The sequence below is a fragment of the Sinocyclocheilus rhinocerous genome, unplaced genomic scaffold (assembly GCF_001515625.1).
Source record: "Sinocyclocheilus rhinocerous isolate Xijiao unplaced genomic scaffold, SAMN03320098_v1.1 scaffold1764, whole genome shotgun sequence".
NCBI lineage: Eukaryota > Metazoa > Chordata > Actinopteri > Cypriniformes > Cyprinidae > Sinocyclocheilus > Sinocyclocheilus rhinocerous.
Genome location: NW_015642520.1, coordinates 418,837 through 446,759, shown reverse-complemented (window position 1 = coordinate 446,759; position 27,923 = coordinate 418,837). Strand labels below are relative to the sequence as shown.

At 36.6% G+C, this 27,923-nt stretch overlaps 2 protein-coding genes across 3 annotated transcripts in view; both read left to right on the top strand.

Annotated features, from left to right (window-relative positions):
• Positions 1-11,193, top strand: part of LOC107755980 (sodium/calcium exchanger 1-like) — a 125,799-nt gene extending 114,606 nt beyond the window's left edge. The window contains exons 6-7 of the mRNA XM_016572944.1: positions 3,276-3,551; positions 8,774-11,193. Coding sequence (XP_016428430.1) covers positions 3,276-3,551; positions 8,774-9,150 — 653 coding nt within the window. The 3' untranslated portion in view covers positions 9,151-11,193. The remainder of the gene's footprint in view (positions 1-3,275; positions 3,552-8,773) is intronic.
• Positions 11,194-22,264: 11,071 nt separating this feature from the next.
• Positions 22,265-27,923, top strand: part of LOC107755979 (ectodysplasin-A receptor-associated adapter protein-like) — an 11,704-nt gene continuing 6,045 nt past the window's right edge. Inside the window, exons 1-4 of one of the 2 annotated variants that reach the window (XM_016572943.1) lie at positions 22,265-22,663; positions 25,793-25,851; positions 26,409-26,451; positions 26,714-26,784. In XM_016572943.1, coding sequence (XP_016428429.1) covers positions 22,606-22,663; positions 25,793-25,851; positions 26,409-26,451; positions 26,714-26,784 — 231 coding nt within the window. In that variant the 5' untranslated portion in view covers positions 22,265-22,605. Of the gene's footprint in view, positions 22,664-25,792; positions 25,852-26,408; positions 26,461-26,713; positions 26,785-27,923 lie in introns of both variants that reach the window. The other variant, XM_016572942.1, reaches the window with a different exon arrangement.

The window sequence follows — 27,923 nt, the reverse complement described above, 5'->3', positions numbered from 1 at the left end:
TTTTAACAAATCACAGTGTTCCAAATTTCAGTATGTGCATTTTCAAATCGTATGAATAAGATTTGAGTGCACAAGTCATATAGACAATTTATATTATACTTTCATGGTGCTTTTTTGTCATTTTTTGGACCTTGGCAGCCCCTGGCCACCATTCACCTTCATTGTGGAAAACAACAGCGTGAACATCCTGCATTAATCATTACCATCACTGACAGATAACAAATGGAAAACTGGTTTATTTTTTTATCTAATGCCACTGAGTACAGAACAGAGATTTCTCCATGACTTTTTATCAGGACACGCAGACACATACATATACGCAAATGTACACAGAAAGGGACAAAGAAGCGGAAAAGGTCTGCAGCTAATGGCAGTAAATTGAAGAGTTTAAAGTATAAAAGCTTTGCTAAATGTCAGACTCTGCAGCACAGCGAGATGATTTATATCGAAAGATAAGGAGAGAGTAAACACAACATGAGCACTGAGTGTGTGGGGGTTTACTTATCTATAGATGGACATAAAATTGTCCCCAGAAGTTAGCTACATGTGACACAAACCTCCCTTTGGAGACGTTTGGGGATATCCTTAACTGGACAAATGATCCATGAAGCATTTTTCCATAAATAATTAAAAATAAACAACATAATTCTAAATTATCTTTGAGGGTTAAGATAATTGTTTTTATATAAAAATCTTTTTCAGTAAATTAAATAAAGATGAAATAAAATGTAATATAAATATCAGATAAAAAACTGAAAACACACACACTTATATATGACAAAAGCCCCTAACAAAATTACAAATTACTAAAATTTAAACTAAAATGAAAACTGAAAATGTAAAAATAAAAGCTACAATTCAGAATATTAATATATAGTATAATTATATATAAATAATACTAATATCATTATTTAACATTTTTATTTAAAAACAATGTAAGTCTATAGTATGTCCTCATTTAGGGGAAAATCATTGCCAAATATAAGCTAAATTTGACAAAACCTCTCTTTGAGGACAGTTGTGGAAGTCTGTGAAGGTCAGTCTGTAGAAACTATATTTAGATATATATAACAGTATCTTACACAACTTTGCAAGTCAATTGATCTAGTTTAAAGGTTTTTTTTTTTTTGCATTGTCAATGACATTATGGTGACTGTGGTCTGAAAGCAAACTGATGCTCTTTTATGAAGCGTTTACTCCCTTCAGACACACTGAACCGGACAGCACATAAAGCATCACGTTGACCTTCTCTGTCTCTTTAGCACAGATGTGTGCATATTTACACACATGCTGCAGTAACAGCAGACATCATCGTGACCTTCAAATACTCTTGGGCTGTGATGAAACACACATATACACTCGTGTAGATCAGCTGACATTTCTGTTTGAATCTTTAAAAGCAACTCACAATGATTCAGTCTTTTTGAATCTTTTTGAATTTGAGGTTATTAATCATAATTTTTATTTGATACCTTTTTTGTGTATTTTTAATGATCAGTATGAATGTTCTGTCTAAGCGTGTGTGTGTTCCAGCCTAAGCATCTACTTTATCAATAATCCTTTTAATCACAGTGTGCAATCAGGTTTTTGCCTGTGAACAGAATTAATGTCTTAGCGAACCAATGACTAAATCCACTGACTTGAATATGTTTGCTCTCAGCTGCTGCTGTGAATAGGCGAGATTTCTGAACATCCTGTAGCATCTAATCACACTTTAAAGGAACAGCCTCACCTGTCAAGAGAACACTGTGTGGGCGCCTGGAAGCTGCTCTCTTTATGCTCTCAAGGAAATGCAGCACCAACGGAATATCAAACAGATTACAACCTTCCTGAACACACACACGCACGCTGTGTGCTCTACATATCGATAAAGGCTTTATCGATATGATAAAAAATTTGTTTTTTATCATATCGATAAAAAACTAATATTGAAGAACTTCCACAAACAGTGTCCCATTTTTCATATTTATTTAAATCACTTTTAGCATTTCATAACTCTGTTTTATAATAAATGTATATATTGTTTTGGTAACAAATCCATTTCTCTGCATTTATGCAGAACTATTTGTGGAAGTTAGAGGTGTCGCAGTATACCAGTATTGATGATAACTGTGATATTTAAGAAATGAAATATTGATATCATGTTAATAGGGGTTCCGCAATTTACAAACTGTTCCCATCTGAAACTGTTTAAAAAATGAAATAGGCCTGCCATCAAACAGGATGTCATGTTAATACTGTAATAATAATGTTAAATTCATTTGTCCAAGATAATCGTGTAGTGAAAATCTAATATCGTGACAGCCTTATTGGAAGTATTACAGTTGTTTAGAGAAGTGCTGTAGTGGTTTTTGTTTTAGAAGAAAATTAAATCCAAGTGGCTTTTATCTCAGTGGGCCTTTAGACACATTGTACCCTATCAGCTAAAAATAATTTACATGTTACATTATCTGCTAAAATCACTTTGCTAACTTTTTACCTGCTTACATCTGGGGGGGGTTTCAGCTGTACTGCCACAACGACTGACCTGGTATGTGGCTTTTAGGTACAGAATATATATTTTTAATATTTTCTGAAGAAAAGTGGTGCCTGGTCTGTGCAAAACTGACTGCTACAATGATGTTTTTTGTAGGCAGTTGCCAGGTTGCTGCTGTGTGGTTGCTAAGGTCTTCTGAGTGATTTTAAGTGCATTCCTATTCAGTTGATAGGATGTTGATGTTCTGGGTGGTTGATAGGGGGTTGCTAAGGTGTTCTGGCTAGTTCTGAGTGATTTTTAGATACATTCCTACGCAGTTGCAACGGTGTTCTGGTGGGTTGCTGTGGTATTCTGGGTTGTTCCCAGGTGGTTGCTAGATTGTTATGGATGGTTGTTAGGTGGTTTCTTATTAGCCCAAGTGAAAACAGGCCACTCTGGTCCCTAGAAATGGGTCGGATCCCTGCTTCAATGTATATCTGATATTTTTTGCTTGTTTTATTGCCTGCCATGTGAACATTGTAGGTCAGTTTGCTTAGAAATTTGAGATAAATAACACTTTTTGAAAGTCAACTTTAGTTATTCTGCTGACTAAGTAACTTTGCAACTACATGTCAACATGTCAAAGTTACTTATAGTTAGTAGAATATCCAAAGTGGATGATCAAAATAAAGTGTAACCTTGAGATATCATTAATTTCCGTAGCACTAATGGTACAGGACATGTGCCAAATTTCAGTACTTAGGGTTTTATTAACCTTCTATAAGGTCATATTTAATTATTTCTCATTATCTTCCTGCAGGTGAGGATGATGATGATGAAGAATGCGGAGAGGAGAAGCTCCCCTCCTGCTTTGATTATGTCATGCATTTCCTCACCGTCTTCTGGAAAGTTCTCTTTGCCTTTGTCCCGCCCACCGACTACTGGAACGGGTGGGCATGTTTCGTGGTGTCAATCATTATGATTGGCGTCCTGACGGCTTTCATCGGAGACCTGGCATCGCACTTCGGCTGCACCATCGGACTCAAAGACTCCGTCACAGCAGTGGTGTTTGTGGCTCTGGGAACTTCAGTCCCAGGTGAGAGAGAGAGGGTAGTGGCTAACATAAAAAACATATGCGCCTCTGATTTTTGTCTTTCAGCCACCCATGTTTGTGTTTACATACAGTCATTTATCATAAAATGAGGATGTCCAAGCACTAGTGTGTGTGTGTGTGTGTGCTGGGCTATGATTATGATATATCATATAATTATGCAGAGTAAAGCTCCTTGCTACATTGCACATCCATATATTACCTTCATCAGTCATGATAACTGTTATTTAAAACACGAGACACACACACACACACACATACTGCTATGTTCATGTACAGAACACACACACCCAGCCGTTAAAGAGATTGGGTCTGCTGGAAGAGCAGTGCATGTTCACCATGTTTAGTATTCCAGACACACTGGACTGCTCAGAGAGAAAACGCTGAGAGGGCAGAAAGCAGAAGCATTCCCATCTCCCTCTCTAATGCTGTTCTTCTCCCTCTTTACCTCACTCACACCATTTCTTTTCTCACCATCTCTCGCTCTTTTGCCCTTCTCATCTCACTGCAGAAAATCATTTTCTTGCATTTGCATCTTGCTTGTAAAAGCCATCATAATGTACATGGACAATGTCATGCACATACAAGGACATAATTTTCTTAATTAGTATTTTTTTCAAAACATCCTTAAAAGGACAGTTCACCCGAAAATAATATTATTGTCATTATTTGTTCACTCTCATGTCGATCCAAACATGCATGACTTTCTTTAGTCTGTGGAACACAAAATAAGATACTTTGAATAATGCTTTTTGTCCATATACAATAAAAGTCAATGGAGTTCAACACAACAATGGACCCCACTGAAATTCATTGTATGGAAACAAATAATATCTTATAGTTTAACGGAATAAAAAAAGTCATAAAGATATGGAACAACATGAGGTTGAGTAAATTGTGACAGAATTGTAATTTTTGGGTGAACCATCTCTTTAACAAAAGGATACATTTCCTTGAGAAGTTTTTTCCTGGACCCAAATTTTATTGCAGTAGAAAAAGAAACCTTAATTAAATATTGATTGAGTAGTACAGTTTGTGTAAAAACTAATATTGAAGAACTTCAGCAAACAGTGTCCCATTTTTCATATTTATTTAAATCACTTTTAGCATTTCATAACTCTGTTTTATAATAAATGTCTATATTGTTCTGGTAACAAATCCATTTCTCTGCATTTTTGCAAAACTATTTGTGGAAGTTAGAGGTGTCGCAGTATACCAGTATTAATGAGAACTGTGATATTTAAGAAATGAAATATTGATATCATGTTAATAGGAGTTCCGCAATTTACCTGTATTGGCAATAAGCGTGGCGTTTAAAAAATGAAATAGGCCTTATGTCAAAGATAATCGTGTAGTGAAAATCTAATATCGTGACAGCCTTATTGGAAGTATTATAGTTGTTTAGAGAAGTGCTGTAGTGGTTTTTGTTTTAGAAGAAAATTAAATCCAAGCAGTTTTTATCTCAGTGGGCCTTTAGACACATCAGCTAAAAATTATTTACATTGTACATTATCTGCTGAAATCACTTTGCTAACTTATTACCTGCTTACATCTGTGTGTGTGTGTGTGTGTGTGTGTGTGTGTGAGCATGTGCTTAGATGGTCTTGATAAAGTCACAAAGTCTGGTTCAGGTGCCAAAAACAATGGGGCACTTACACATTTAACTAGTAACCGGTCAAAAATCGAAGTCAATAGTAAGGTAAATGAAGCAAACTTTAAAAACCATTCTAGTGAAAGGTTTACGACTACATCTATTGATTGTTTTTCTGCTGTTTCTGCACAGTTTGACAAAATGACAAATGCTGCACGTTGCAAACTGAACGGGGCTTTATTGAGCAGTTAGCAAATGTGTCAATCTGTATTGAGAGATTAAAGCTGTACTGCGTACCGAGAAAACAACTGAACTTCCAAATAGCCAAGCGAGCCTGGCGAAGGAAATGTACGGTGACTGATAAGGCAGCTTTTCACCAATGCTTTTAAAGTGCCCCTGTTATGCCATTTTTAAGGATCCTAATATTGTTTCGGGAGGCTCCTACAACAGGTTTACATGCATGCAAGGTCAAAAAACACATTTTCTCATAATATACATTTAATTTCACTGCATTTCTCAATGATTCGTAAACGATTCGTACAAAGTAGTTCGAAGAGTCAGTCTCTCTAAACCCCTGCTTTCGTGAGCCTATTCTGCTCTGATTGGTCAGATGGCTCAGTCCTTTGTTTTTGGTCTAAAGTACTACATACAGCGCATGTTGGAAACGAAACACCCATTGCCATAACTGCTCCAGAGAGAATGACTAGAGAGAAAAGATGCTATCGATTTTACCTTATAAATTCAAGCCCAAGTCCCCGAGATTAGAGAAGCAGTCGTCAGTAAAATGATGGGAACACAAAAAAGATTGGGGTTGTACTGCTGTAGTATCGTTGGAACAATGAATGTCAACGACTGATTCTTTGCAGCCTCATCTTTCGGATGTGAAAATAAAACAAAATTTATTTCGCAACGTAGGACACAGCGTCTTCTCGACATGATGTTAATCACACACACAAGATACAGTGTTTGATGGCAGGGTTAAGTTGTTCGCGGCCAGCCAACATAGAACATAAGCGGGCATTATGCAAATGTGTTACTCTGTGTCATGTAGCCGTCACAGAAGAGGGATTCGAATTCCTGATGACTCGTTTAAGTGATTCCGGCTGAGCCACAGAGACATTTGTAGTTGATAAAATACTAAATTTGTGGTCATTTTTTAAAATTTGTGTCCGTGTGCAAACGTAAGCAGTTTGAGGTTTATAACAGTTTCAAAGTCTGTAACAGTCTGGAACACTGATCTCTTTAACTCCGTAATGATTAACTGCTCCAGAGCGTCTTTCTGGGATGAAGCTTTTCATCGCCATGACACCCACATTAGCGGCAGTTGTCGTCCGCACGCTGCCAGGCTCTTTGGCAGGACTTTACACCAGACTGGGTGTTAGCTGAGCCTTAACTGAGAATTTCCATGGTAATGCCATGGAAACGGCTCCATCCATGCTGTTGTTTACAGCAATATAACAGGACGGTGATGAACAAAGAGAAGGGAAAATGTTATTTCAGAAATAAGCACTTTACAGTAAACCCAGCTTTGACTTCATTTTGCTGTGTCTTTGAGATGTTGTTGAGTCAATTTTGGTCTCTTAAGCCTTTAAATGGCTGATGTTGCTCTCAGATACTTTGTGTGATTTGCAGGGAAAGTTTCTAACCTTAACTTTTAGACAGATGTTGAGTGCTGCAGTCATGTCGTGCTGGAATTACCATAATTACGAGATGACAACTTTGAGCTGCTCACATCCTTGGACTCAAAAATGATTAATTTCTATGGGAACGCTAATTGTTAATTTCAGAAAAATGCCTCATGATGACGTTAAAACACCTCCTTAAGCACACTATTTTAAAACGAACACTAAACAAAAAGCACACTATTACATTACGTATAATAAAATGACATATTAATCATATTTTGAAATGAGTTTCTTCTGCTCACTGAAGCTGTATTTATTTGATCAAAAATACAGTGATACACAATGAAAATTGTGAAACATTATTACTATTTAAAATAACCCCTTTTCGTTTTAATAATTAAATATATTCTTACTCAGGTCTTAAGTGTCACTTGATCCTTCAGAAATCATTCTAATAAGCTGATTTGATGCTGAAGAAGCATTTCTTATTATTATCAGTGTTGAACGTTTGCTGCTTAATATTTTTGGGGAAACCAAAATGTCTTTAAATCAAGTATGATAGTATATATCATAATGATCTTCTTTTTTTTTTTTTGGTTTGATGTAATGTTCAGTGATAAAAATATTTTTGGATATTTTTTCACTTGAGATGCACTGCAGGAACACAAATATGTAAATATGAATGTGTGAATATTAAAGTGTATATCCGCAGGGTAGCAAGACCTTTAAATGAGGATAATGGCTCTTTGTGACTACAGGCAGCAAAGAGTAATATCAACATATCCAGAGGAGTTCAGCAGGGTTATGTGTTATGCACTATATTAGCATAACGAACGAGAGAGAGGAAGATTAAAAGAGACGGAGAGGAATAAAGAGTTAGAAAGGGAGTGTACGTGCGTCTAGGATTATTTAGAGGTCTTTCCAGACAGAACGCACCATCAGCATCCTATTGGTTTCTCAGCTGTCTGCAGTAGATCACCCTGTTAGCATGCAGCTGTCTCTGAGCGAGAGAAACAGCAGACAGCCCTCTGATTTCAACTCAAATCAGAGGTTAACCAGGCTTTTATTACAAAATTACATCCTCACCAAAAAAGGAGAGACACGCGAGAGAGAGAGAAGATGAGTACTGTGTGCGCTTAAGGGGGTCTGAATACTTTCCGTACCCACTGTATGTGTGCACTGCGCACAAAAAAAAGTTTTCTCAACTATTATTTTTGTTTTATTTTCTGGAAGAAAAAAAAAATCTAAACATTTAGACAAACAAGATGTACTTGAAGTAAAACTATTTTAATTATTTGTTTATTTTAATTACTTGATGTTAATTTAATATTTTTTAATTACTTGTTTTCAGAAAATATATCTTGATTTTTTCAATTTATTTATTATTTTTCATTCTTGTTTTAAGCATAACCTCACAAAATGTTGTTACATTTATGCATTTTTGTTACATTAATGCTTTTTGTGATTCATGGCAAAATACATACATAAATATTCTTCATTTTGAAAAACTTTGATTATTTATTTTACAAGTATAATGTGTAAGTTACATTATTAAACTGTCACAATATTTATGAAATAATGATAGAATATTTATGAAATATTGCTTGATAAACTTGCTCAGATACACTTACTCGCTCATCTATGTATTCTAGTTACATTAATGCTCTTTATGATTTATGGTTTACTTAGTTGTCCTTTTTGGACAAGAATTGTTCCCAGAAATGATCTAAATCTTTCAAAATCAATTAAAATAAATAAATGCATACATATTTTATTTTTAAACATTTTATTTGTTTGTTTGTTTATTTATTTATTATTTTACAATTAATATAATATGAATATACAATGAATAATTCCAAGTTATTATTTTATTAATCTACCAGAATGTTTATGAATCATGATAACTATTGACAGAAGTGTTTTACTGTACTAACACCTCTCTTTCTCCTCTATCTCGTTTCTTTCTCTTTCTCCTGTCATCTTGCTCTCAGACACCTTTGCCAGTAAAGTGGCAGCGACACAGGATCAGTACGCCGACGCGTCCATTGGAAACGTGACGGGCAGCAACGCCGTGAACGTCTTCTTGGGCATCGGAGTGGCCTGGTCCATCGCCGCCATCTACCACAACTCAAAGGGCCACGATTTCAAGGTGGAGCCGGGTAGCCTGGCCTTCTCTGTCACCCTCTTCACCATTTTCGCCTTTATCTGCGTGGCAGTGCTCATGTACCGTCGCCGGCCCGACATCGGCGGCGAGCTGGGGGGTCCGCGGACTGCTAAAGCGCTGACCACCATGCTTTTCGTCAGCCTCTGGCTCCTCTACATCCTGTTCTCCTCTCTGGAGGCTTACTGCCACATCAAGGGCTTCTAAACACACATACAAGCGCTCACACATGCATATACACGCAGAACTACACACCTTCACACAGTGACACACACCATCATACATTCTGTGGAAAATACACAAAGACTAAAGGGAAAAGACTAAAGACTGCAGAGGAAGGCAACAGCGGTGGAATCGGTTTCGGGTTCATGTGGATAATCGTTTTCCGCAGACCATCGGCCTGTTCTTCTGTTCTCTCAACACGCCACTCCTTCATCCTCATCTTCCTCTGTTTGTTGTGTGACTGCATCTGATTGGACGGGGGTGTGACCACAGTATTCAAACATCAAACCTAGACTATGAAAAGCTACTATTGCTACCTTTAACTACTGTAGTTGTGCTTTTTTAACCTAAACCAGTATAAAAGCCACGTGGGACCGTGGAATCTGTAAGCTCCCTTCTTAGTGCCATGGAACTCTGGATAATGTGTGTTATAGGTTTGTTATCTTAATGTGGACCGAGCGGTACTGTAATTTTGCTTGGGTGATTTTTCAGACACATTACTTTGTGTTTACAAATAATGTAATCGGAGCGGTCCTAACTGAAAGGGGTCGACTAAACGGCTTTTGTTGTTCTTGAGCAGCTTCTAGTTCCCGTGAAGGCCAGTTTTTATCCTGCTCTTGCACTGGTGCAGTTCATTCCAGTTCAGAAAGAGAATAACAATAAGGAGAGTGCAGTATGCCAGCTCTAATCTCTCCCGGCGCTGAAGCTTTAGAGACCAGAGGTGCACTAGTGCAAGACTTTGATTTAAAAGCCTTGATCTGACGTTCTCAAAGATCGTAAAGTGCTATTGAAGAGCTCGGGTTAAGGAACATCCTGAATTTTCTAATATAAATATACCGCAGTTTGTTACTGATTAGATGATTAATTTATGCAATCGATGGACCGTGTGTGAGGTCAGTCTAGTGAAGATAATCTAGCATGTGACATGCTTTTGCCAACATCACATTGAGAGTTTACAATTATGACTGTTACTTTCTGTCCAAACCTACACGCATACATTTACGGACACACACACTACGAGAAATACGCAAAAACAGTGGCCATAATTTCAGCGATTTGTTCTCAGACACACAATTTACAGTCTTACACATGCAAGCATGTATAATTGGTAGTCTTTTGCTTGATAAACTTACTCATGCAGATACAGTCAGTCACTCATCTATGTGGAGTTTACGAGGGCACGCTTTCCCTCCAACCCTGCTGAGATTGCTTCTTTGTACTGTGTAGATTCGCTGCATATGGAGCTTGTAAGGTTAAGCTCATAGAGTAGTCACGGTTTTAGACGTAGGTCGATTTTAAAAGCAGAAATTGTAGAACTAATCTGAATTTGACTCTAAACACCTTTAGGATAGCATGGTTTAACACAAACGAACTGAAAAAAAACGTAGCTCGGTTTTCAATTTTGAAAATGCAATTGCAGGATTTTTCACTCTACAAAGTTTGATTTCCAGTCTTAATGGGGAAGTAAAAATGTACTGAGCACAGTAGATCGGATGTAGTTATTTTGGACTTCATCTATTGTGTAGTTTGCGCCAAATTTGCCAAAGGGAAAATCTTTCTAATGGAGAACTGCAGTGTGCCACACAGCCCCTAAAGTGGGTTTTCTATTTCGAATCGTACGTTTTTTTACCCACACCAAAAATGTCCTTGCAAGGATAAAGAGGCCTTGGTGACATTTCTTATAGGTGTTTGTACTGAAGGGATCCAGCCTACAGCTCTTTTACTGCATCTGAACACCTTTTCTTGTAATGAAAGTGTGTTTTTAAAGGGATTCTGTGTTGAGGTTTGTAGTTTCAGTAGCTTGATTTTGAAAGAGAAGAAGAATTTAGCTTGAATAGCAGTTTATTCTTTCTTTTTTGTTGTGTTCGTTTTATTTTGTTTTACATTTTTACTGAAAGGAAATTATATTGTACCAGCTCCAGGGCATTTCTGTAGGAAACCTTTGATGATGACCTTTAATCCCTGATGAAGATGATCCGCTGTTGCTTTCTAATTCTAAGATCCACAAGAAAGACACTACAAACAAAGAAGGACAAAACCAACAACAATAAAAAAAATTAAAAAAAAGACTTTTTCGTGAAGCCTAATATCTATTTAACCAATAAACAAACAGATGAAGTTGGAGTGAAGTTGGTGAAACCATGTGAATTACAGCCATACCAAGTTCTGCCGAGAAGACTTTGACGGCTCGCTAGCCGTCACACCAACCGACCGCAGGTGCACCTCTCTGTACGGGGCGTTCAAACGGTACATGGTCTCTACGGTTTATACTGTATATGTATTTGCTTTGGCAGAGCAGGGGTCAGCAATTGTGCATCTGTGCTCTGGTCTGTAAATCAGGGCGTGGCTGCATTGGAACCGCCCCCCTGTGGAACCTAGCCCCTCCCTTTACCCCGCCCCCTTGTTTGCCATGTCCATATTTGGAATGTTAATGTGCTTAGTGTTGACAATGCATGGATGCTAACCTGTCTGTATATAGTACGCAGAATCCCCTTCATTAATGTAGTCGACAGAGGTTTGAAAGCTGTATAGATATTCAGACTTTTGTTTCGTTTGCTTGTTCATTTGATTTTCCTGTCCGTAAGTTTCATTTGAATGCGTTTCGTTTTTTGTTTTCTTTTCTTGCACATGTATATTAAAAAGGCAGTATCTGTCGTTTGGTGCAGGAGCACATGTACAAACGAAGGAAGCAGTCACCGCTCTGCCGTTATCACAGAGAGAATACAACATATTTATTTAAGACTTCAGAATGACAAATATTGCCTTTTGGATTGATTGTTGCATAGAGCTTGTTTTGTTCTAGTTTCTTCGCTGAGCAGTGTGTGCGCGAGTGTGTGTGTGTTTGTTTGGTCGGTCTGGAGCAGTCTGTGATATTTGTAAGAATTAAAAGAACATATAATCCGTTATTTATCTGCTCTGAGTCTGTAAACCATCTTGCAAAAATCAGTGAACCATCTGGAAAATGTCTGTACAACATTAGGAGAATGTGTGTGAAGCGTCAGGGTTTGCCTTGTGTATGTCTAACATTCCTAAACCCCCTCTCTCTTCCTCACTGCTCAGACGGACTCCAGTCTTTCAGGGGTTTAATACTAATCTTTGATAATATTATTTCCTCCTCCCCCCTCTCTCTATTACTCTCTCTCTCCTCTAACTCTCCAATCCAAGGCCTCACTAGCATCTTGCATTAATGTGTCCAGTGAAATTATGTAGGTTGTATGTTGTAAACAATCGCAGTGTATATGTGTAAAGATGTTCCTGGTATTCCTGAACAGTGCGTGTATGTGTGTAAATGCCTACATTTCACTTATATTTAATGTTTAAATTTAGAGCATGTATAAAGGTTTGCATAACCACTTATACTGTAGAGAATATTGATCTTAACTAGTAATTTTGTCTTGTTTTCTTGTAAGAAATACCTAAAAATCTATAAATCAAGATAGATTTATATAAGATATTAAGACAAGTTTTCAAAGAATACATCTCAAATTATTTTTTGTTGTTTCAAGCATAAATCTAACAATTTAATGAGCTCTATGCTTAAAAACAAGAGGGGAAAATTAAATATTAAAAAAGAGAATATTTATACAGGAAAACAAGACAAAACACTTTTTTTTTTTTTGCAGTGTAAACAACATGGCAGAAAGCTCTTATGTCAAAGCAGGATTGAATGTATTGTATGTAACGTAATAGCTGGTCTAAATGAAGGCTGTAATTTTTATTATCTTATCTGTCTTGTACAGATCGAGGGCCTCAAATCATTGTGTGTGTTTGATCGCTGTAAGCTAACGCTGAGAGTCATGTTAATGCAACTGTGTGTGGCCTTGTGGCATAGTGCGTCTTACTCAGTCCTCTTGTCATGGGCTTATTAAAGCTGACTCTATTTTCCTCCTCTCTCTCTCTCTCTTATCTCTTCTTTCTCTCTTGCACTTTTCGCTTTATTTCATGCTGTTTTGTTTTGATCGTTAGATTGTTTTAATTCCAATCTGAATAATGAAATGAGATTTTTTTGTTTTTGTTTTGAATTATTTTTGTGTTGCACTCAATCTAATAAGATGGAGGTCCACTAACTGTGATTGCTCCCCTAGTACACCTCTACACAGGAAATAAAGTTTGGGAAATCCTGTTTAGAGCCAAGTGGCTGCAGTGTGTCTCTTTTTATGATTGTGGTTCTGAATAAGCATACACACACACACGTTACTGATGTCCAGCAGACAGAAGGTGTTATCTTTAATGGTGTTGTGGAAACTACTTTGAAACTGCCAAGCTGCATAGTTTAAGGTAGTTACTAACAAATATTAATTAACTACATGATTTAAAGGTGCTCTCAGAATTTATATATATATTTTTTATTTTTTTTGCTGACCTTATGTGTGGTTATATTTACCTCTGCAAAATTTTGCAGGCCAAACTGAGTAATTTCAATAGAAATCCATGCTGTTATGCTTGAGGGAGGAAAAGTCACGCAGATTAGCTTGTGACTGAGTTGTGCTTCATGCATCGCTACTGACAATGGGCAATGGACCGTTTTTCTAAGAAATCTCACCGCAATGTCATAAATGTAAATGCATCTTAACACTGACAACTAGCTCACCAAGCAGGTATATCAGCAACAGGTATTTATTTTGACTTTAGAATTTCAAATTTTTTTACTGGATGAAAAATGACTGGGGACAATATAAATATATAAACATCAAGATGATGCAGTAGATCATTTATCTGACACAGAAACACATTTTGGTGATGGCATAAAATAAATTATGGTCAAAAATATAGCAACCCATTTAGCTTCAAAAAAACAGATGCAAGGCTTAAAATGAATCAGAGAATCATTTGATCACTTTTATTTACAAAAACCATATTTAAAAAATGATTTGCTAAAATTAACCTGACTTCTCGTTGCTACATGTGAGAAAGAGAACGGATCTATTTGACAATTAATGGAGTTGTAACTATAAATTAGCTGTATGGTAATAATTATATAAATATGTACCTTGAATGCACTGTCGCTTTTCAGTATCCAGGACATTGTAGAGTACAGGTGTGTTTGAATGTGATGTAGAGTATGTGCCTGTCTTACAAAATAATACAGAGATTTCATGTTGCACATTCAATAACTGCTCAAATATTTTTTTGTCTCCTGTTATTCTCAGTTGTAAAGAGGTCATTGTTGGGTAACCCTGGGCCAGGCCATGCATTTGATCTTGAAAGCTTTTTGTGCAAAGAACACAAATCAATCCATGATTCAGATTCCATTTGTAATTCAGGTAATGAGTTCTGGTCAAACTGAACATGTCTTGGACTCACATTGTCTGTGGAAAACGGCCTTCAGGAACAAATGAAATTCAAAAGTTTCACTTGCCAATTCTCTCATGCCACTAATAAAGAAGACAGAAGGAAACAAGGCTTTACTGACTGAATATAGTTGTAAGAGGGCACACAGATTCATCCTTCAGTTCTGCATGAACAATATGAGACAAAATATCAACTTATATTTTACTGAGATACATAGAAGGTGCTTTCTGTCACATCTTTCAGTTTTGTGTTTCCGTCTTGTGTTAAAGGACTTTTAAGTTCCTCTGCTCCCTTGTTTGTTGCCCTAGTTACCCCTATGTGTTGCCATGGTGTTTCATTGGCTCCTCCCCCCTTCCTAACTTGTTTCTCTGTGTATATATATACCCCTGTGTTTCAGTGCTTGTTGGTCAGTTGTTGTGTTCCCTGTAGATGCGTGTGTTCCTTGTTGCCAGCTCATGGTTTCCTGTTCTCTTGTGTTCCTGTGTTTTGTTAGTCTTTTCATTTGTTAATGAACTCCGCTTGCATGTGGATCTGCCTCTTCTCGCCTTTGCTCAGCTCCTAGCATTACAGAACGACTGACCACAACAGTGATCCAGCAGCTGAGTTAGTTAGAAGTGACGCAGAAGCACAGTCACAGAGGCCTATGGGCCTTTCCCAATGCCCACACTTGCGGTCTCGGGTATAACTTGAGAGTGCATGGACGTGACAGGAAGTAAGTATGCAAGACCATCCCAGGTCTGAAAAGCTCAGTGCCCTTAATACATACTACTAAATCCACACTCTAATGCCACTTCAGGGCTAAGCGTATCATTCATCACGTTGAGGAGTTGTGATGCCCCGAAATTGAGAGATGTCGAAACTTTGCAGCGTAACTTATTTTAATTAGGTATCACATATAAAATGTAAAGTGTTGCACATTTTATTAGTATGGAGATGGGTATGCATATTTTGTAAAACGTTTGCAACTGCTTTTTATCATTTAATAAGCACCACAATTAAGTTGCTGTTCACAGGGACTACAGAACAGAAATGTAGAAGTTTATTTTGAAGTGTAAAGTATTATATGTACAAAATGTGTAAATAAAGTTCTGTAAAAACTTTACTTGCATTTTTACACTGTGTTGTAAGTGTGTTTCATTTCTTAATCAAACATTTTACTCAGACTTGCGTTTTTAACGCCCAAATGAACATCTAAAATACAGGAAATACAACATTTAAGGAAACAAGTAGTCAAGTGCAAAGACCACAAGTGTGAGACAGCCCCCATCACTTCTCCCGCAAGTTTCACAACATGCTAAAGTTAACGTCAAACATGACAGTGGCCAGAAGTGATGGGTCATAGTCATGACCTGGATTATATTTGTAAAGTTCTTTGTGTTCAGTTCATCTGAAGAAAGTAAGTCACATGAGGCATGATGGTGAGAAAATCATTTTTATTTTTGGGTGGACTATCCCTCTAAGAAGGTGGCGCAGGGCAGGCAATACTTCGATTAGCATATTCACGCTCATTGTAACTTCTGATTTTTAATACTGCGAATGTGAAGAACAAATGATTATTATTCTTTAAAAGAACATGTACTCGCCCTAATGTTGTTCCAACATTTAATTTTTTTTAGTCACGCTTTTAATGTTTGTGAAGGAGCAGAGCCAATTATTATCAAAATATCTAATGTTATGTTCCACATAAGGTCCTACAGTTTAGAACTACATGAAGGTGAGTAAACGAGTGAGCTATTCTAAAACAAGCTATAAAGTAGGACTAATCCAAGTCTCATATAACTAAAGCAAATAAATTATAAGTGGTAGTCAGTGTTCGTTGCATTAATAAATATTAACAGGTTGACCAATACCCACATACAGCTTGTATAATTGTATATGTATATTATTATCTTAAAGCTTCAACTAAGAAAAAAGTCCATCACAGTTAACAAAACAGCAACGAAAGAGCAGTGAGTGCAACCATATTTCAACGTCACTACAATCCATAACTGAGACGCAAATTGACGGTTTTAGCGCCGTCGCGGTTTGAGTTAGGCTACATGGATGAGCTGTGTAATACAGGAGCTCCGAAATCACATGCTGTCTAGTAAGCACTATATTTGATTTGAAACTTACTTCGTGATAGTTAAAAAGTACATAGCATGAATATAGATAGCATGAATGGAATTCGGACATAGGTTACTACATACGCCTGTCACGTCACCTACCAATCAGTTGTGTAATTTCACTACAATTTGCAAATCCTTTATAGTGGCCCCATGGGATAGTAGTGTCCATCAAATGTGCATTTCAGAATCTCAGCCGGAGATGGTATTCCATCCGGGTACTTTTCATCTAAAAGTAGACAAGTCTACAAGTAGTTTGGACATACTATTCTTCTCATACTGCTTTTTGCCTATATAGTATGGAAGTAGGCATATTCGGATGCAGGGAGGGTGCTTCTCAATTGGAAGGCTGCATTCTAGTAAAGCTGCATCATCAAATGCTGTCGAAGGCCATCTCAATTTAAGGGAGCCTTGGAAGGCAGCCTTTGTTTCACAGCCTTCCCTTCACTAGGCATGTTTTGAAGAATGCATCAAAATATCCTTTGCGTCCTCCAATTACCCACAATCCTTTGCACACTTTAGAATTCACAAAAATTGACTGGCAAATTGTCAGCACTGAGCTCATACAATTTCATTATTAAATAAAGACAAAAAAAATCTTTTCAAAGATGAAGGCATTGTTTTGTTTTGTTGTAAATCAATCACATAATGCTAAATTCAGACAATAAAGTTTTTTAAATCTTTAGGAAGGACACCGAATAAGACACTTGGATGCAGCCTTGCGTTTGAGAAGCACCTGTATTTGAAACACATAGTGCGTCTGGCCTCTTGTGAAAACCTGGAAAGCCCCTGAGGCTGTGCACTGGGTTTCCATCCACTTTAGCTGGTGTGAAATGCACTGCAGTGTAACGTATGTGACGGGAGGACAGATTAAAGACTGTAGAACTTCATATTAGTCACATAGATTCATCCATCATCCAGCACACACAAGTGTCAGCTGTGTTTCTGCTCTTATATGTTTCAAAAACCTACAGAATTTTTATGTAGTGTTTTAGTCATTTAGGCCAAATGCTGCTGTATGAGAGGCAGAATATTCAAAATATTCACAAACACGCACACATCCACAAAGTCTGCCTAAATGCTTTTCATTAAAGTTTAAAATGATCTGATGGGAAGCATTTATGTCAGAATCAAACATAATCAGCTGTTTTCAGACCGAAATGTTCTTTATGAGAGAGCATCTGCCAGCGAGCATTTTATTATAGTCATTCTCTTTTTTTCTCTCATTTACTATTATCTTACAGCTTTAAAGAGCTTTTCCTCTATTATTTAGCATTTGAATGAATCAGCAGAGATGATGTTGAATAATAACACAAGCCATTCAGTTGTGTTGTGCTTGAATGTGTGCATTTCTAAACAGATATCATTCAGATAGGATGTCTTAGACTGCATAAAGAGTTTTAAATGTCACATAAATGGCAGAGCAGTGGTCCCTGAGCCCTTTAGAGTGTGTGTGAATGTACCACACAATGTTACAGCCACGGTGACTTGTGCTCAACCTATAAATGTTAGCAGCAAAGATGACACATACACTCATTCAAAACGCTCATCCGGAATAGTTTAAAGCATTCTGGCCTTGAAACAAAATAGCAATGTTTTTATGTGTTATACTGTGTTGTTATTTTCTTAAGCAGTTGTGATTTAGGAGAGGAGTATTCATTATGTTTTAAGAGGTATTGGACGAGGTTGTCCTCTTTCTGGGCAATTATTCAGCTTGTTATTGAGACACTTTTATGCAGTCTGTGGAGGGACCTCAAAGGAATTTTAATTGCAAATGGAAGTAATAGAAACGAAGTGTCCTTATGCACTTATGCTAATAACAACAGGTTTTATTTCATTCCAGAGGATATCTCAGCTCTGAGCCTGTCTGAAACTATTTGAAAATGCAGCAGCTTCTTGTGACACTCTCAAAACTATCTCTAAATATAATTATTTTTATTGTCCAATAATTGTTTCCTTGCATCAGCGGCATCAAGCAATTTACTTATAGTTTATTTGTTGTGGGGAGACACCATTCCCAATCGTGGTTCAGTTCTTTGCTTAGGTGACTATAAGAAAAGAAAAAAAAACTATAAGAAAAAAAAAACAAAACAAAACAAAAAACACTTTTTTCAGAACTTTGGACACTGCAAGTGTAAGATGTCTTGTGAGGGTGTATATTTCGTGTACCATGTAAGTTTAATAACTTCTTTTTTGTTGAGAGAAAGTTTTGATAACCATGAGACAAAACATTTGTTTACATCATTATGATAAACTTACTTCATTATGATAAATACTAATTCTGTCTCAATTAACATAATTTTATTTTTACCATCCATTACATCATCTTACAATATTAAAGATGTAAGACCACAAACTTTTATTTCAAATAAACTTTCTCCACCCAATCCTCCTTTTGTAATGAATTAGACACTGAAAAAAACATTTTAGTCGACAATTCTCTATTTATTTATTTATTTATTACATTTAATTCATTTATACAATTTGATGTGTAATTCACTATGTTCAGGATGTCTTGTGCTAATATAGATACGCTGCAGTAACTCTCTCCCGCTCTCATCATTCAGTGAAAAAATATTAAGAAAACACACATGAATAGACATGATTGGAGATATGTTAATGCTAAATTTCATTACCACAAGATTAACAGTAGCCACTCGCTTTTCATTTAGGTTGCCCTCTTCTCGAGCCCTCTGTTGTTTAACGGACCATATCAGGAACGACAACTGGCCATTGCAAGGCTGTAGCCTATATCACACCATGGCCTGTCATTTTAAACAATGGAGCATTTAGTACATAGCGAGCAGCTAATTATGGTTGCCGCTTTCCAAGAAGTGTATTAATGTTCTCTTTCTACATGGGTACATCTAATACTTCACCTCAATGAAGTGAAGCCATATACTGTAGATGGAATAATAAAATGAGCTTGGAGACAATCAGTGAACTGTTTACTCATTAATGCTTTGGCACGTCCAGTGTAGACAACCTCAAGATGTTACGGTGCGATGTGGTCGTGCACGGTGTAGACACGGTGTCACTATTCTGCAAATAGAACACACCGATCTGTCACTAATTTATAGGTAGAACCCTATTCTTCTCTGTCACTATTCTACACTATTGTGCTCTATCACTGTTTACCACATAGACCACTATTCTGCTTTGTCACTATTCTGTTATGTCACTGTTCTGTAGGCAGAACACTACTCTCTCACTATTCTATATATAGAACACTATTCTGCTCTGTCACTGTTCCACATGTAGGCTAGAACACCACTGTGCTCTGTCACTATTCTACACTTCTGCTCTGTCACTACTCTGCATGTGGAACTCTATTTTGCTCCCACGCTACTGTTAAAAGAATACTATTTTGCTCTGTCCCTATTCTGCTTGTAGAACACTATTGTGCTCTGTCACTATTCTACAAGTAAAACATAATTGTGCTCTGTCACTATTTTGCATGTGGAACACTGTACACCTAACCTAAGCATGTGCTCATTTCTAAAAACGTACTTTAATTAGATTTAATCTGAATTAGTCAAAGCTAATCGAACAGAATTATTTTCTGGGTACTCTGTTAAAATGTTATCCTTACAGATAATCCTCTAATCAAACCAGACCTCCGCAAAACAATTCCTTCTGTTATACTTAGCAGAAATTATGGTGTATTTTTTTTTAGACCGTGTGCTTATAGCGACCCGCAGTGGTGACATTCTGAAATACACACACACACAAGTATTTAGACTGGGAGGGTTTGTTTTTTTTCCAACCACTGTCTTATAGCCTACATAATGGGTCATGGGGTTATTTTTAATAGCATAAGTTATTTTTAGTAATACGCCCAGCAAGTTAAATGTAGGTTGCGACTGACGTCATAGCTGACAGAATCTGCGCTTTTGATTGTAACAGGTAGGTTTGGTCACTTTAAGATGTAGCCTATAGCGTACAGCTATATATTTTAATTTCCTCTAAAATAATGTTTAAAAATTAAGCGTAGGGCCTACTTATATCTGTTTTTGAACATTTACATGTTTGAGAATTCACGTGTAGTCAAGGTGCAAGGCAAATATTTTATTTTTACTTGATGGTGCATTGGTTCATTCATACATGTACAAGTTTTTGTTTATTCACATTTAAGATATCTTTAATTAAACCTTATAATAATTTTCATTAACAATGTAGTATGTATAGGCCTAGGCTATATTTGGCAGACAGAGCTGGGTAGATTACTGATTCCAAATTACGTGACAAAAATTGTAGTTAGTAACGTAATCAATTACATTACACATTTTAGGTAACATAATCAGACTACTTTTAGATTACTTTTAGATTACTTTTTACCTAACCGTTTATCACATTGATTTAAATAGGATAATCTTGTACCATATTGATATAAAAATGCAAAGAAAAAGAAAATATATTAAATTCATTGTTATTAACAACATAAAGTGCATTAAACATTACATTACGTCAAGGTTTACCGAACTGGGGTTTGTGAAGGAACTGCAAGGGGGTTTGTGAGTTTAATGAAAAGCTAATAATTAATTAAATCATAAAAATGTTAAATTAAAATTAACAATTTTAAAATAACATGAATCAAAATAACACTTGCTAAAAATTTTAATATTTAATTTGTTTACCTGCATGTCATGTTTAGTGTTAATCAAATGTGTTACTTAATTATGAACTTATAACCTTAATCTCAGGGGTAGTTCAAGTAGGCTATATTGGGCGAAAGAGGTTTTGCTGACAAAAAAAGTTTGTGAATCCCTGCATTAAATGTAAATAAGAAATAACGTGAATGTGTGCAGTTTAATGTGTTTGAAAGACAAAAGTCTTCCCAAGACAGTAATACATGGTTAGTAACCTACTTCAGTAGATTTGTGATAATTCAAATAAACATTAATGTTTTTCATCTGTAGTTGATGCAATTTTGCAATGTTGAGGTAACACTTCTTAAAACTGAAATGATTTCTGTAAATCCAGTGATCAAATGCTGTGTGGCCTCTCAATTTTGTGTTTAATTAGCCACTTGACTAGTGACTGGTCTTTGTGTGAACGTCCAAAAAAACTGGAGGACTTTCTAAATGTATAGCCTATTAGCGCTTGGCTATTTTAGAAAGAAGTATTTAAGGGGAGACACTGCAGGCAAAACACAGTTTTTTCATGCTCCTGTCAAATTTGAGATTTTGGGCTTTTTGGTTTTTCATAAAGTGTTTTTTCAGACTAGTGGAAAGAAAACATCCGAAAGACACTGTTAATTGTTTCTTTTATAGCACTTTATCTATTTGTGTCAATAATCCAGTATTTAGATTTTTTGTAATAGAAATGTATGCAAATTAGCGCATATTTCATTAAATAATGACTCATTTGCATATTTAAACCTAACATTTTTGAAAACTTGTAATACAAATTTTTTTTTTGCAATTATCAATGTAATCAATCAGCTGGGTAAGTAAGGCGATAACTATTAGTTTTTAATTTTTTTACCCTATTCACCTCAATAAATTATGAATAATTAGTTGTGTGAGTATCATGTACTAATCAATAAAATAAAAAAATACAGTAACTGTAGTCTGATTACATTAATTTAATCTAAATTACAAGTAGGCTACTTAATTTTTGGAACCTGATTACGTAATCCAGATTGCATGTAGCTAATCAGTTACTGCCCAGCTCTCTTGGCAGATACTTTTATACAAAACAAGCACGGTGTCTATACATTATGGGACAGGGACATTTCACGTGTGTAGAGGCCGAGGTGAAAAGATATGGCGTTATCTGTGGCGTAAATGCTCGCGCATCTACGCAATTTCCTTGTGTGGGAGAGTGAGAGAGAGATACTCGAAAGCTCTGTTCGCACATAGCTCACATTACACAAGTAGATGTCTGATATTCCGTGCAGGAAAAGTTAGATCAGATAGTTTGAAAGTTTTCGTGTAGGCTCTATCTACCGGGACCGCACGCGTTTACAGGCGAAATAAACACCGACGCCGTACACCTTTTCGTCCAGCCATCGTGTAAAGGTCACCAGCGATCATCTCCTATGTTTGAAACAATTGTAATGAACATGACGAGTTTGAAGGCGTTCACCGAGCCGTTTGGTAAGTAAATCCGCTGGTTTGTACCCGGAGAATACATGCGCTTTACTGGACACGAGCAGCAAAATGATGGACAGTTTTGTTCGGTGAATTTGGTTTTCAGTTTTCTAAATAATGCAGTTGGAAACGTCAAGAGGTAATTTACAGCCAGGGTAAGGTAAGCAGACAATAGGGAACACATCATGGTTTATGTCTTATATGTATGGAGCCTACATGTGTGTGTGTGTGTGTGTGTGTGTGTGTATAATTGTTTGAGTTGCATCAGATCAGGTGGACTTTCTCTTGCTAAGGCTGCAGTCTGTGGTGTATAAGGATAAAAACTTTTTCTTTATTTCAAGACTTTCCTGGTGAAGGGGTTTATACTGCAGTATTTGTGTATGTTGCTTCTGTTAGTGTATGGCTGGCCATGCAGAAGAAGATCTGTGCAGAGGGTTTTGCCCTGCAGGATTATAGCATGATGTGGTTTACATTTTATCTCTTCAAGTGCATCCCGAGCAAGCAGCTACATGCTCTCTGCATTCCCTGGCTGAGCAGAAACAGTCATGAATGGATTCAGGCTGCGCATGTTTGGATTCGTCTGCAGTACTGACTGGGGCTAAATGTGGCACGTGTAGATTGATCTGTCCATGAGCTTAAGTTTATAGCTCTACTCCTGTAAAAAATGAAACGCGCTGGATTGTGAAAGTTTTTTTTTTTATTAGTATTGGGTATTTTTGCTGTGGGACAAAATAAGTGAAAATAACTTTCCATAGATAAGATCAGCTCAAGGTGCTAGGCACCCTTTCCGGTTTGATGCTTACATCAGAGTTTGTTGCTTGTTTTTTCCCTGCCTGTACTTTCAGCAGTCATCATGATTGCAGTGAAAGGGCAACATCCTGTTTCAGTTGAAGGTATTTCCTAGAAAATACCCTATATTTTGTGCATATGCTTTCCTTTTTTTTCAAGGACTGTTTTAGCGAACAAAAATTTCTTCTTAATTCCTCAGAATTGTGCCTTTCGTGTGAAGTAGCATTGGTGGTCAACACACACATTTCACGGTACAACCAGAGGTTAAGCTGTCTGGTGTGGGTGAGATTGTGGGGATAACCATGCATGATCAGTCTTTCCCCTCACCAAACCTCAAGCAACAGACAGTCAGTTTTATGTCTGATGTCTGAAGTTGTGTCTCTTTAGCAAATCTCAGAAACATGGAAGTCATGCTTTTTACGCTTTGCCTCTGAAATGCAACAGAAGAGTAAAATACTAATTTCGGGGACAAGTTGTCCCATGTTTCTCATTATGTATCTCTGTTCCTTGCTGTTTTTATGTTTTTTTCCAAATTTATGAATGGTTAAGTTTCGATATTTCACTAGTTACATTTTGGTTTAACATTCTTATTTACTTACAAGACTGAAAAAAATGATTGAATACAGTAGCACAACTAGCACATGACCTGTTTAAATGACTGCATTTCCATTTGTGGAAAAAACCCCAGCTCTGATTGTGTTAAAGTGTAACAGAAGTAATGACATAACTTTTCTTCTGCATTGTGACTTACATTTGATTAAAGCAGATTATTCAAAAGAATAAAATAAAACGCATGAATGTATGAATCGTTCACATTAAGATCAATAACATGTATTTAGTTTTTTATTTTTATTTAATGATGACTTTGGTTTTAAAACAGCATGATGTGGTTTACATTTTATCTCTTCAAGTGCACCCCGAGCAAGCAGCTACATGCTCTCTGCATTCCCTGGCTGAGCAGAAACAGTCATGAATGGATTCAGGCTGCGCATGTTTGGATTCGTCTGCAGTACTGACTGGGGCTAAATGTGGCACGTGTAGATTGATCTGTCCATGAGCTTTAGTTTATCTCTCTACTCCTTTAAAGAATGAAACACGATGGATTGTGAAAGAGTATAAAGCATTTGGAGCATATACTGATATAAAAAAAAAATTATTTTTTATTTTTTTATTAGTATTGGGTATTTTTGCCGTGGGACAAAATAAGTGAAAATAACTTTCCATAGATAAGATCAGCTCAAGGTGCTAGGCACCCTTTCCGGTTTGATGCTTACATCAGAGTTTGTTGCTTGTTTTTTCCCTGCCTGTACTTTCAGTAGTCATCATGATTAAAATGAAAGGGCAACATCCTGTTTCAGTTGATGGGATTTCTTAGAAAATACCCTATATTTCATGTTCATGCTTTTTTTTCCAAGGACTGTTTTAGTGAACAAAAATATTTATCGCAGTTCCTTGCTGTTTTTGTTTTTTCAAATCTATGAATGGTTTGGTTTCGATATTTCACTAGGTACATTTTGGCCTACCTTATTTACTTACAAGACTGCAAAAATTTATTTAATACAGTGTACACAACAAGCACCTAACCTGTTTTAATGACTGCTTGTTCATTTATGGAAATGTCATCACAAAAAAATCATCTCCGGTTGTGTTAAAGTGTAACAGAAGTAGTGACACAACTTTTCCTTTGCATTGTGACATACATCTGATTGAAACGGATTATCCAAAATAATTGAATAAAATAAAAATAAAACATGAATGTATGAATCGTTCACAATAAGATAGGGTGGTTTTTATTTTATGCCGACTTTGGTTTTAAAACACTACCATTAAAGTAAAGATATCTGTATTTGAAACTGCCACATGCTATTGCTGCCACTGAATTACACACGCCATGCTTCTCTCTCTCACTCACACACACACACACACACAAACACTTCCTTCCTGTCACAGTCACTTAGTCATTTTTACTGACAATCCTCTCTATTTCTTTATGCTGCTTGTTGGTTCCGTAATTGTATACAGCTTCAGAGGACTGTTTATGAACTGCACGACTTTCGAATCTGGCACCCTTAAAATGAGGAGCCTTTTTTGCATCTGACAAAACCTTAATGGGTGCTTTTTGTCTTTGAAACTTTAAATTTAACTGGTTTTAGTTCCATGTGTGGATTTTGCTTTTTTTTTTAAACCTAAACATCACACTACTCATCCTCATCCGCTTTTCACTTGCTAGTAATATCTATATATATTTATATGTAAATATTTTCATTAAGAATTCACAAATCAAAAATAGGTAATTCTGTGCAATGCGGTGTTTCACCTTTGAGTTTTTTTTTTTTTTTTTTGCAGGGAGAGTGGCTTCTGAACCGGTGGAGGACACTGACCCCAGCAGCTTCATTGCAGATATGGTATGATGTTATTATTTTTCCTAATCATACAGTTGATTTATTTATAAGTAAAGGATGTACTTTACTCCTTCAGAAGACTTTGGTGCAATGTTATGGATGGATGACGTTGGGTAATACCCACTGACACATCAATTGAATCATATGATGTTTAGTTTTGGTTTGTTATGACACGCTACATGAGTTGTAAACATTGTCGCCTTTCATATTGTGATCAAACGCAACAGATTATGTAGGTTAGACATGATTTTCATACATGATATGAAAGTAGCATTGAATGAGAAGAGCAGGTTTTGAAACTCACTCTTGTTGTGTGACGCCCTCCACTAAGTCTCAGAGGTTTGTTCTAGCATGTTCTCTGCTCACTTATCCACACATCTGAAAGTTTAATTTTCCTCCCTTCGCTACACTGTACACACCCCCTCTCTTCAAATGTGTCCCAACATGTAGAAAGAGGAACAAAGGTGAATTGTTTTCCTCTGAGGTCTTGATTTAGATGTGTGTGATGTGAGGTTTGACCTCTGGGGGTCTTTACTGATGTTTTTGTGTGTGTGTTTTAGTCTCTGAGGTCAAATTACCCTGTTCAGGTCACTGATCCACGAGGTATCAGAGGTATTTATTGTTTATTTACATTGTTGCTGCTTGTATTGGTAGTGATAAATGTGTAAAATCATACAATGAATGTTAGGTTTATTTAAACAATTCCACTGATCTCAGTAGGATGATTCTTAGGTGATGAGAATGGTGACCTTTTGGTCAGCCTCCACACTTTCCATATAATCATGTTCAATAGGATATGAACACAAAGTGTTAATAAAAGATCAGCGGGTTTATTCACAGAAAGTTTATCTCTGATACTGTACAGATCCTGTAACCCTGCAGCTCAGCTCTGTTCCCCCTGGATATCTGTTGTCAGCGGTAGACAGGATACGACAGGTGATTCTTTTATTTCTTTGTATCTTCATCCTCTGGAAACGAGTTGGGTCTGATCACTTTCTATCATTATTTGCTGAAGTCACGTAGCATTTCTGACGACATCCTTATTTATAGATTCAGATCACTCACTGAGCGGTATACTGATTCTCAAGAAGATTCATGTGGGCTGTGTAACAAATATGTGGTTTTCATATAAAAACTGTGATTTCGGTTCACTTCTCAGGGCTGTGGTTATTCCCCTGTGTGTTTCACACGTTTTCATTAGGGCTGTGGATTCACTGTACCACTAACTTTCAAGAGGACATCAGATGCAAAATTCACTTTTTTTTCCACTTGTTTGCATATAAATGTGCCTTAGCAGTGTGTGGACACAGCCACCCTACAATGATAAAAATCAATTCACTCTTTTTTTTAATCACCAAAAAACCTAAACAGTCTCAATTATCAAGCCGTTTTGATTTTCTGAGCAATATGACATCATACTGCTCAGGCCCCACCTACGGCCGCTGATGGACTGTCCCGTATTAGCATATTTCCGCCCTCAGCCAGTTGTACGCTGTCCGCCATTTACTCCACTCTCGAGCAGCTGTAGTCTTCATTTTCTCTCGACAACAGAGCCACTGAGGAAGCAGTGGATTCGTTTTGTTTTTGATGGTAATGCGCCACCAAATACCCAAAAAAAACAGAAGAGAGGGATGTGGTGAGCAGAAGTAGGGATGTTCATTTTAACCGGTTAAGCGGGCGTAAGAATTTTGACCGATTAATACAATCAGTTAAACGGTTTAAAAAGTCATTTATTTATTTTATTTTTTTTTCAGTAATTTATCAAAATATTTAAAAAGGCTTGCTGCATGGTTAAAATACGCTATGCATATACATTTTTTTTTGTTTTTTAGAGAAGAAAAAACAAGTCGCGTATAAGTCGCATTTTATTATTTCAATCAGAAATAGGCCTAATGCCGACGCGAAATGTTTACAAACATTATAATAAACACTGTAAACATAGCCTAGCTAGGCTATTTTAGTTCCCCTCACTCCACAAAAAAGCCTTTCAATTAACAGTATTTAGAAAAGAACAAGAATTTAAAAATATAAGAAGCTATAGCAATATAAACGACAAGCCAAAACGAATTAATTTA